The 12,290-nt window shown below is 40.3% G+C and overlaps 1 protein-coding gene across 1 annotated transcript in view; it reads right to left on the bottom strand.

The window, feature by feature from the left end:
• The window catches only part of NME7 (NME/NM23 family member 7), a gene marked incomplete at both ends in the record, with an annotated part of 113,192 nt that overhangs the window by 45,820 nt on the left and 55,082 nt on the right, over positions 1–12,290 (bottom strand). The window contains 3 exons of the mRNA XM_080698796.1: positions 3,164–3,265; positions 8,876–8,944; positions 10,058–10,122. Of these exons, the coding sequence (XP_080554922.1) occupies positions 3,164–3,265; positions 8,876–8,944; positions 10,058–10,122 (236 nt within the window). The remainder of the gene's footprint in view (positions 1–3,163; positions 3,266–8,875; positions 8,945–10,057; positions 10,123–12,290) is intronic.

Below are 12,290 nucleotides of genomic sequence, written 5' to 3'. Positions count from 1 at the left end.
CAAAGTTGTGATCCTCATGTTTCGGCCTCCCAAGTACTAAAATCCCACACGAGCACCACATCTGGATATGCACATGTTCTTTATCTCTGCTTAACCAAATGGTAATGAACACACACCTTGTTCCCAGACCTCTAAACACCATTCTCCATGATAAGAAATGAAATGACAAGCCCTGGTTGGGGCACGGAAGGTACAGCTGATCCTGGAATGTCTTACTGTGCCAAGTAGTGGTGACATGCCCCTAGGACACAGAGAAGCTAAAGTGCTCCCACGAGTCAACCTGAACCAAGTCAAGCACCGGGATAAGAGACAATTGAACAAATCGGTAGGAAACTATGAGCCCAGACAAATATGATCACCTAACTAAAATGTTGATATTACTTCCCCCAAAAAACTTACAAAATGAGCAAGACTGGACTGAGTGCAGCTCAGCGGATGAGTGGTAGCATATGCAAGACTTGAACACAGTAACATATAAAATGTCACTTTCACAATCAATGAATGACAATTTTTATTAAAATTTATAGAGCCACCTTTTGTGTACAAAAAAGTATACTTATGTGCCACAGTTTGAATTTGGGTAATTTCGTCCAAAGGGCCACAGATTAAAGGCTTGGTCTCCAGAGCGGCGAGAGCGTTGGGAGACAGCATGGCCCTCAAGAGGGGAGGCTCAGCCGGGCGCGGTGTCGAGCATCTGTGATCCTAGTACTCGGGAGGCTTAGACAGGTGGATTGCAGGTTCAGGACCAGCTTCAGAAACTTAGGGAGGACCTTAGCAACTTAGCAAGATCCAACTTCAAAATAAAAAATAAAAAGCAATGGGGCATGCAGTTCAGAGGTAGAATGTGTCCCTGAGTTCAATCCCCAGCCCAAAAACATAAAAAGGAGGCAAGGCCCAGTGGCCGGTCCATAGATCATGGGAGTCTGGCCCTCTAGGACTGTAGGACCTGGGCCTATCCTGTGCCCTCCGCATTCGGGCTTATGATGTAATCTGTTTTCTCTGTCATCCATTCCCACCATGGCCATCTGGCGCCCTCCCCAGAAACCCAAAGCAATGGGCCACCTGATCCTGGGCTGAAACCTCCACAACTGTGAACTAGACAAACTCATAACTTAATTGCCTCAGGGACTTCATTATAGTAACACAAACCTGCCCAGTCCACTGTGTTAGATTATCTTGGCTTGACAGAGCAACCAGTCCAGGAGCAAATGGATTCTGTGCAAGTTTTCCAGACAATATACTACTGTTTTGGTGACTCTGAGTTATCTAATGGCTCAGCTGAAAAACAGGCAACCTACTCAGCAGCAAAATTCCCCAGCAGGTGCGATCACAGCATTTCCAGGCAGATCTGGAGGAGCTGCTGCCCAGGTGGATTTATTTTCTGTAGGTAACGGTGTGCTGCGTGAATGGGTCTCTAATTAGAAAGACTTGTGGTATTTTTTCCATTCTATGCCATTGGTCTCTGAATTTTTTCAAGTATCTATATTAGTAAACTATGTAAACACATCAAAATATGTATATATTTTAACAGATTACATTTAAATGTGCTCTGATCAGCTCATGCATTATATTTTATTAGAACTTAAGGTCTTTCTTATGTTTAGATAGTAAAACAGAAACTTAATGTATATTACCCACCATCCTACCCCGCTGCCAATAAATCCTCTTGTGAACCACTGTCCTCTCTGGACACCATTTCTAAAGACATTGGAAAATATTTTGTTCCTAAGCCAGGAGTGTTGCCCTCCAGCTACAAGACCAAAAAGAGAAAGAATCTGCCAATAGCACAGGCATCAATGACAAATGATGTAAACCTGCAACATCACAAAGTGATCTGAATCCATTCATATCATAGCTTCAAAGCTTAGGAAAGAACAAGAAAAAAAGCAGAAGCCATTTGGGTAGGTAAAATACCTTCAAATAATGAGTTAGCACCGAACACAAGACATAAATAAGAACACAGCCAGCTTCTTCACTTATTTATCAAATATTAACTGCAGGACCATTATGATTCCCGCAGTCTTCCAAGCACTAATTATATTTATGTATTTCAGCTTCTGAAGGCAATCTATCCCACACTCATCTACAAGCATTCTCTACCTTCTCTCCTCTATTTAAGAAAATACATTTCCTTGTGCTTATATTTCCAGGTATGCAATATATTTCCAGGTATGCATCTCCCACTAAAGCCAGGGACATAGTCTTGCTATGTGCCATAGAAAATGTGCAAATCCCTTCACTGCTTTCTTCTCCATGCATTAGAGCCCTCACTATTCCCTCTGTTCCTTGACTGGTCTTTCCGATCCATGCTCAAGTCCCTCTTCCTCTGACACGTGCTCTTGGCGATCTCGAGGTCGTCTTAACTGCTCCGGCGCTATATAATACTTCAATATTTGGATTTCACCTGCACTATTATGTTACTCCGAAGTCTAAGCACTTTGCTTTTTATTGTTGCATTTTAGTCTCCGTAATGCAGACATGTGGACGATGACATGCACTCACACGGCACTGGTGCCCCCATCCCGTCCCCCTCCCTCCCGGTACCAAGTGTCCAGGTTAACAGTGTATGTTCACAGGTACACACATGGTAAGTCTAAACACCTTAAAAGACGTGTATGTGCCTACTGTTTGCCCACCGACAACTGGGCATTGCTCTCTCCTACCACGAGGAATTCCACTACTCATATGGCTTATGTATCTGTACAATACCACAGAGATATCCTTCACACTTACAGCTTTATTTGTATCCTTATGTCAAAGGATAATGCCTTAATTTTTATCATAAGGCTTGCAAAATTTGCTTACCTGTACCATTCAGCAAGAAGGAAATTTAAAAAGTTTCCACACCTTGTATATATTCTAAATATTATAGTTTTATTAAAATATTAATTCTTATTGGTCAAAAATAAATAAAAAATAAAAAGTTTCCACTTTTTATATTGCCACAACTGCAATAGAAATGATTTTTTTCTTGGGATATTACATAAAAATAAATTATACAAAACACTACTTTGAGTAAAAGTTTTAACATATTATCTTTTATGTTATCTTGAAAGAACAAAAGTATCCAAACTGTTCAAATATTTGAGAGAGAGAGAGAGAGACAGACACATCTGGTTAGTAGATAACAAAAACTAGACTAATAGTCTAAACAAAGACTTACAGGATCAGTAGGTCCACAGAATTCTCGAAATGTCTTCTCAGGATTATTCTGTTGAATCTCCATTGCTACACAAGGGCCGGAATACATTTCTGTCACCATCTCCTACAATATTTAATACAAAAGAATATAATCAATAATTTAGTAATATTTTGCTGCTCATTTTTGAAGTGTGTCATTATCTCATTAATCTCAAAGTGTTGAAGATACTGTTGACTTCTTTCCTATGTCCTATATAACCACAGTTCCCAAGTTACCTATTTTTCCCACAAAAATAATTTTATTTTATTTTATTTTATTTATTGGGGGGGGAGGTTGGGGATGCAACCCAGGGGCATTTGACCTCTGAGCTCTACCCCCTGCCCTATTTTTTCTTCTTTATTTTGAAACAGGGTCTCACTAAGTTGTAGAGGGCCTCACTCAGTATCTGAGGCTGTCTGCGAACTGCGATCCTCCGGTCTCAGCCTCCGGAATGCTAGGATTACAAGCTTGTGTCACCACACCCGGCTCAAAAATCATTTTAGATGTGTTCCTTCTTCTCCATTCCTCCAAGTTTAATGTGATATGTTCCAACCTGACACTTTTGTTATTTGAAGTTATCTTCTAGCATATCTTCCTTTCAAAGGTTTGTCTATATGTCTATTTCTCTGTCTCCCTGACGCCTGAATACAGTGCTGTTAAATTAAGAATCTTAAACATAAATAAAAAATATTTGTACTGAATAAACTTTTAAAAATCATAATGTATTCTGCATTCAACAAGAACAGATCTATTCTCCCATATTAAACGTCTAAAAACCAGACAAAATATATGCGACCATGGTTTCAGATGACAGGCATTACCAGAGACGGGAACCAATGAAGTTACCTAGATTACTGCCATATCTCATTACCCATGAGAAGTTTTTAGACAAGAGGGATAGACACAGAACAGGTAGAGACAGCATAGTATAGCCCAACATTATCCTGCATCCAAGACACAAAGACTGAAGTTCAGTAAGGTCAGCACATAACCACTGCCCCATAGTAGCTGGCCTGAATTACTCTGAAGATATGAGATATTCTATAGCCGTCCTGCAAGCCTACAAGCGAGCCTCAAAAAGGTCCAACTGGTCCAAGTAACTTATTTAGATGCCAGAACATAGTCCAACACTCTAAAGAAATAGAACAGTCTTCACCATGTAGCATTACAATTTTCTCAACCTCCAACACCTATTAAAAAACCACAATTACCAGATATTCAAAATAGGAAGTCTGAACCATCCCCAGGAAAAAGTTCAATAAACAAATACAGACCCAGCAACGATGGGAATGCGGTGATTAACACACGAATGTTAGGACAGTTCTTAGAAATAAGCTCCCCATGCTCAAATTATAAAGGAAAATATGAAATCTGGAAACTATGCTGAGGATAAAAATTAAAGAGATTAAGATGGCTCAAATGGAAGGCCTAGAGATGATATCTCTTGAGGTTTATGAGTGAAATATGTTACGGTGAAACATGTTACGGTGTGGGAATGTTATAGGTGTGGGGAAACTGTCCCGGGGACCCCTGTTAGGGTCTGGGACACAATTTCCCTCAAAACAACAAAACCCAAAAAACAGAAAAAACGCGGGTTCTTGTCTTGAGCTAAGGGTAAAAACACGTTAGCTCAGACTCTTGCCAAAGATTTAAAGAAGTTTATTAAAAAGAAATACAGAAGACAGTTAAAGCCCCATGCCATTCAGAAATGGCATGGGGGGGGTGATTCAAGAGAATACACCAAAGGGACACACGTGGCCAGACTTTTTGTATACCCATGACCTCCATCTTGTTTACATAATTCTGACATGGTAAACATCCCTGTAAGGTACCTCCCCCAGCAAGGTGTGGCAGGTGTCTCCTTTCGTGAAGGTCTGAAGGTCTATCCCAGCTAGATTATTATGTAGATCTGTCTTTAGACAGAGGAAGCCCTAGCTCCCCTCTTCTATTGACTTGCTAATTACTTTTAGCTAAGTCAGTCTAAATTTTAATAGCTGTTTGCTTCCTGACCAAGCCAAGCCTTTCTCTCTCTAGGTCTACCATTTTGACACAATTATTTCTGAAATATCTCTATTAATAATCAGAGCTTTCTCAGATCTTCCTGAGCCATTCCCAATACTGGTACAATACCAAAGATGTGTGTATTGAAAAATCCACTGGATGGCATACTTAGGTAAGACACTGTGGAGCAGCAGTGGTGCTGAATGTACCGATATTGGTAAATGGCTGTGGTACTGATTTTAAAATGTACTGGAAAATAGCTTTGGTGCTGCACAGGCAGTCAGGCAGGGAAGGAAAGCAGCTGCTACCCTGCAGAGTTCCCTGCACCAAAGAGATGAGCAAGAATACATAAGAGTTGCAGCCCAGGACCTTCTATTTTAAAGACAAGTTTACATAATAAATAACTTCTAGCAAAGAGGCTAAAACTCCCCCAGAATATGGTGGGAGGATGGTACAGGCCTTCCTTCAAGGAGGGCAGATAGCATGGGATTCCCGACTTTGTTAATCGAGTTAACACATTTTGGTCTTAACAAAGACTTGGGCTTATACCAGATACAAGGGCAGCCTACACCTGTATTAGGTCAGGAGCAAATGGAAAGATTAAAGAGATTGCAAGATAGTGACTCCTCATAATCATATCAAAAGGATTGCCCGTGGGTTAATGGGCGTATCCACACCTATGTTGGGTCAGAAAGACTACTGGTTAAGCTAAGATGGAAGATAATAAATGTTTATAAAATGGTTCTATATTAAAAAAACTCCAGTACCTTACCTTCAAGGCACTCTACTATGTCTCTCTCTGAGGTAGTGCTTTAATAATTTCTGTCCCTTCTTTCTACCTTTGTAATAATACAAATTGCTTAAGCTTACAACAGAATAGTTCTGGCTTTTTTTTTTTTCTTTCTAAAATTAGCTAAGAACAAGAACTCTTGGCTCCATCTCATACCATTACACTGAAGACAAGTAATACAAACTGCTCATAAGGCCGGGCGTGGTGGGACACGCTTGTAATCCCAGCATTTGGGAGGCAGAGACCTGGGGATCGTGGTTCAGGAACAACCTCACTACTTAGCGAGGCCCTTCGCAACTCAGTGAGACCCTGTTTCAAAATTAAAAAGACTAAAAAATAGGGCTAGGGGTGTAGCTCAGAGGTAGAATGCCCCTGGGTTCCATCCCTGGTACCGCAAAAAATGCAAGAAAGAAAGAAAGAAAGAAAGAAAGAAAGAAAGAAAGAAAGAAAGAAAGAAAGAAAGAAAGAAAGAAAGAAAGAGAAAGAAAGAAAGAAAGAGGAAAGAAAGAAAGAGGGAAGAAAGAGAGAGAGAGAGAAAGAAAGAGAGAGAGGAAGGAAGAAAGATTTATTTCAATGGATGGGGCTGCTTCACAGGATTTACTTGATTTAATTCTCACAAAAAACTCATAAGGTAGCTAACTGCATTGTTCTCATTTTGTGGATGGGCTTGACAAAGGTGAACAGCTTCAAGGTCAAATAACTGAAAGATTCAGGATGTGAACCTGGTATAAGCATCTTTAGTTTGATGAGAGTAGTGGGAGGTTAAGTTGTAAACAGTATCTGGTGACAATGCCAACATCACTGCTACCTTGCCACACCCTATGTTCTCTACATTTAAAAAGAATAATTTCTTGGCCCTATGTCAACATATCTTAAATTCAGAATAGGGAAAGGGAAGTACATATGTGACTTTTAAAAACTGTAAAAGCTTAAAGATTATACAGTGTTTTAAGATACCATGTGCTTCAACAACAAATTACTGATACTAAAACAATCTTCATGCTTGGGAAAATATTTCAAGGAGACAGTTTTTCATAGTTTAAATACAATTTTGTATCATATAAGCACAGCAACATCTCATAAAAACATCTGAATATCAATAAGTTCTGGTTTATATATCCAGTGCAGTTTCTCATTAAAAGACTGCTACAAACCAATAATGATTTGATGTATTTGTTTTAAGCTAAATAGTCTGTTTTAAACTGAGGAAATAGCCATTAACCTTATGAGAAATTACACACAAAGCTAATTTCTCTGCAGTTTTTCTTTTTCTCAAACAATCCCTATTTTCCTTTTTCTGGTACATCTTTTCGCTGTTATTATAAGATTTAAATAGTAAGCATATTAAATGTCTTACTGAGAAGATTATTCAGAGGAAAAGATCTGGACACCAATAGTCGTGACTGCTCTAATACTGAGATCTCCGCTGCTCTTAACATCCAGAGTACTAGCTTCCCGGGGAAACGAGACATCCGTCCAGCTCTGCTCTTACCTTTACCTTTACCTTCTAAGTCCCAAGATAAAAAGCTCTGAGAGGATATGTATACTACAAAACCAGAAAACACATATATAGTATTTAAAGTACAACACAGCTAACATTAAAGTTGGAGTGTGTGTGAGGGGGTTGTTGGGGATGGTGGGGACTGAACTCAAGGGCATTCTCCAAGCTATACCACCAGCCCTATTTTATATTATATTTTATATCATATTTTGAAATAAGATCTCATTACATTGCTGAAGGCCTCACTAAATTGCTGAGGCTGGCCTGGAAACTGCAATCCTCCAGTCTCAGCCTGCCAAGTACTGGGATTACAGGAGTGCGTCACTATGCCCAGCTTAAAGTTGGATTTTTCTTTTTGTGGGTTAATATGTTTTATTTATTTATTACTTATGTGGATCATATTGCAAAAGGCATACACTCAGACTGTGCTTGGTGCCCTCTCCCCCAACTTCCCCTTCCCCCCTCCCAACACTGAGTGTCCAGGTGGACCATGCTACATTCACACTTGTACACTTATTCGGATGTAGCTCCTCCATTAATCAACCTCAGCCGTCTTCCTCTCCTACCCTTCCATTCTAGCGTGGCTGAGGTTTCCCTTCCATTATCTGGAGTCCCTCAGTCATCGGGCATGATCAGCTGCCAGTTACCAGAAAGAACACTTAAAAAAAAGTATTAACAAATAATTGTGTATACTCATGAGGTATAATGTGATGTGTTATTTTATTTGTACTGGGGATTGAACCCAGGATCATGAACCCAGGAGCATTCTACCTCCAAGCGACACCTCCAGCCCTATTATTATTTTGAAACAGGATCTCACCTCTTACAAGGGCCTCACTTAGTAGCTGAGGCTGGCCACGAACCCGCAATCTTCCTGTCTCAGCCTCCCAAGTACTGGGATTACAAGCATGTGCCATCACGTCTGGCTTAATATGATGTTTTGATCTATGTGTATACATTAAGATTCAATAAAGCTAAATGACATGTCCATATCCATACCAATTTATCACTTTTCATTATAAGAATGTTAAATTCAGCTGAGTGTGGTGGTGCAGGCTGTAATCTCAGCATGTGAAAGTCGGACAGGAGGATCACAGGTTCAAGGCCAGCCTCAGCAACTTAAAGAGGCTTCAAGCAATTTCATGAGATTCTGCTTCAAAATAAAAAATAATATCAGGCAATGATCCAATAAAATAAATAAATAAATGAAACTGGGGGTGTAGCTTGGCAGTAGAATGCCCTGGAGTTCAATCCCTGGTAACAAAAATGTGTGTATATATATTTTACATAATTTAGTTAATGTTATTGTTTCTTTCCATGATAAATTAAACTTAAATTTTCAAGATTTGAGACACACACAGCATTTTCAGTACCAAGGCTTTGCATTGGCTTCAGTACTTACCTTATACTCAGACACAACTCCGTTATAAACCTCATAGAATTCTTCAACATTAGCCCGATCCATATTAAACTAGATTGGAGATAAAACAAAACAAAAAATAAATGAGCCACACTTGGCACTCACCATTTTTCAAGCCCTGGATATACTCTTTACTTTAAAATGTTAAACCAGGCACAGGTTTGGGACTGTAGCCTGAAGGTAGAAGGGTTTCATCCCCAGTACCACCAAAAAAAACAAAAAAAGACAAAACAAAACAAAAAAAAGTCTAAGCTCCAGAAGGGGTATTTCATGACTAAGAAAGCACAAACTTATTGGGCTTCAAATACTTCAAAAACTAAATTGTTTATCTGGTACCTATAATAATTGGGCACCTAAATTCTTGTCAAATGCACCAATGAGCACAGCACAAAGGTAGCCCTCTGCTGAGTAGGAGCTGTTTCTTCGCTAAGAGTTTCTAAGAATGTGTGAGCAGGGCAATTCTGAGCAAGCATGGGCTCGAGGCCAGTGCTGCCTGTGGACACAGAGGCTGGAAGTTCAAGACTAAGTCTGAAGGTCCTGGGGAGGGGGGCACCAGCCCTGGGAAGCACCTGCCTGATTCTCTCCCTGCACTCTGCCTGCTTAGGAGTCCAGAACGCAGGAAACGCACTGTAGCACCTCACTTTAATTCTATTTGCATTTATGAGGATTAAATCCACTTTTGGACATTATTTTCAACCAACGTTCCAAGAAATGCATAAGCTTATAAGCTTAAATTAGGTGTCTCACTTTATTAGTTTTTCTCAGTAAAAGATGATACGGTATAATCATTTTAAGACCTTTTTTCTAATTATTAGCTTACTGAGTTCAGTGTGTGCCTTATTTTTAATGCATTGAGTTCACGGGTGCATAGAGAACATTTAATAAAAAACATTTTAAAGTTTATTTTTTTTTAAATCCTCAAGACGCCGGGCGTGGTGGCGCACGCTTGTAATCCCCACGCTTGGGAGGTGGAGACAGGAGGATCGCGCAGGTTCGAAGCCAGCCGCGCTGGCTTTAAGAGACCCTGTTTCCAAATAAAAATATAAAATAGGTCTGGGAGAGTAGCCTGGAGGTAGAAGGGCTTCCAGGAATCCGAGTACCACACACACACACACACAAAAAAAAAAAATCCTCAAGACCTATGGCTCATTGCAAACTACTTACCATCTGAAGAGCTGAGATTTCAAAAGATGCATCTCGAATAGCCATCAGGATCTTTCCCAACAGTCCTGCAAATGAAGGACAAATGGGTGTAAAAACACAAACTTTCTAAAGCATTTTAGTTTCTGAGAAGTACAGATTTTGTGCATCAACATACTTTGCTTCTAGTCTATAGAAAGAAAACATATTTTTGTGTTTTTAGAAACTAAATCTGTAAATATTGACCATTACAATTAATCATTTAATTCCCTTGATAAATGCTTCAAGAATATCAACAATGGTCCTGAGGATTATTTTTTTTTAAAAAAAGTATTTGGGAAGCAGAGACAGAAGAATCAGAGTTTTATAGCTAACTTCAGCAATTTAGTAAGGCCCTCCCTCAGCAACTTAAAGAGAACCTGTTTCAAAATAAAAAATAAAATAGAGCTGGGGTGTGGTTTGGAAACAGAACATCCCCTGGGTTCAACTTATTGAGGTTCAAAGTCAGCCTCAGCAATTTAGTGAGGCCCTCCCTCAGCAACTTAAAGAGAACCTGCTTCAAAATAAGAAATAAAATAGGGCTGGGGTGTAACTCAGAAACAGAACACCCTCTGGGTTCAATCTCTAGTACAAAAAACAAAAAGGAGAGAGAGAGAGAGAGAGAGAGAGAGAGAGAGAGAGAGAGAGAGAGAGAGAGAAAGAAAGAAACTGAGAACACTGAACAGAGATATAATACGATAAAAGCAGTGTTTTCAGAAGATTACTGATGTAATAGTGATAGGCAAGCTGGTCTGACAAAAAGAATAAGGGATAGAGGAATAGTTAAGGCTTCTGAAATCATTTAGTTGCTGATTGGAAAAAATGCAGCTATTATCGCTTTAAATATGAACATAAGACATTTGCAAACAAGAAATAACAGTATGCTCCTTCTATAAGCAGTCTGCAATGATCTGTGCAAATGGCTCACTACTCTCTTGACCCAGAAAACCCCATGAGTCCCAAAATGAAAAGGGTCAAATCTGCATGTTCATTTGAAGGGACCTGTGAAAGGCTCGGGCCACCAAGGATGCACATGCGTGCAACGCCAGAGTGCCTGCGAGACGCCACTTTAGAGAAGCAGCAGGCCATTCCGGCCTTACAAGGGTGGAGCCGGAGGGCGCATCCAGGCCAGACACAGGCTGGACACAGGCTCAGTGGCCCAAATAAGAGGGCTGGATTTTTGCTGCACATGCTTATCAATGTAGAAAGTAATGCTGAACTTAAGGGTTCAGGTGTCAACCCTCTGGTCATGAACAAAGACGCCAGGACGTGCCACTGTACCTACAGAGCTCACAGTCAGATTGACTCAGGCCTGAGAGGGAAAGGGAAATGGAGAGGGAGAGGAGGTGGAATGGAGAAAGACAAGAGCGAGGGAAGGAAGACAGACACCTAAAGGCCAATACATAAGCTGAGGTGGAAGCCGGGCATGGTGGCGCACGCTTTAATCCCAGGACTTGGGAGACTGAGACAGGAGGATCGTGTAGGTTCAAAGCCAGCCTAGGCTACTTACTGAGGCTCTCAGCAACTCAGTGAGACCTTGTTTCCAAATAAAAAATTTAAAAATTGGGCTGGGGCTATAGCTCGGAGGTAGAATACTCCTGGGTTCCATCCCCAGTACCACACACACATACACAAATTAAGATGGAATTCTAAGAAATATTCAATTAATATAATAGAAGGAAGGAAAGTGTATGTATGTATGTGTGTGTGTGTGTGTGTGTGTGTGTGTGTGTGTGTGTGGTACCAGGGATAGAACCCAGGGACATTCTACCTCTGAACTACACCCCCAGCCTTATTTTTTATTCTTTATTTTGAAGGTCTCACTGACTTGCAAAGGGCCTAAGTAGTAGCTGTTAGGGAACCTGGCCTACTCCACTCAAAGCTTTAACTGAAGCCTGTCATGGCGTCACCTTGGTCCTTCAGTCGCACTCCCAATGCAAAGGACCGGAGAACACAGTGATTTCCTAAGGACACCTACTGTCTGAAGCAAACGTGCTCTCTGTCCTTCCCATTTTTTCAGAAGAGAATTAAAATGACTTGAAGGGTCAAAAGTTAATAAAAGTCATCGTTTTTACTGTTCATAAGGTTGTTCTTTTTGTGTGTGTGTGGTACTGAGGATGGAACTCAGGGACATTCTACCTTCAAGCTACACCCCCAGACCTATGTTTTCTTCTTTATTTTGAAACAGGGTCTCACTGAGTTGTAAAGAGCCTCACTA

This window comes from Muscardinus avellanarius, assembly GCF_963383645.1.
Source record: "Muscardinus avellanarius genome assembly, chromosome: 7".
Lineage (NCBI taxonomy): Eukaryota > Metazoa > Chordata > Mammalia > Rodentia > Gliridae > Muscardinus > Muscardinus avellanarius.
The sequence above is the reverse complement of the archived record's forward strand: the minus strand, read 5'-3'. Positions and strand labels throughout refer to the sequence as shown.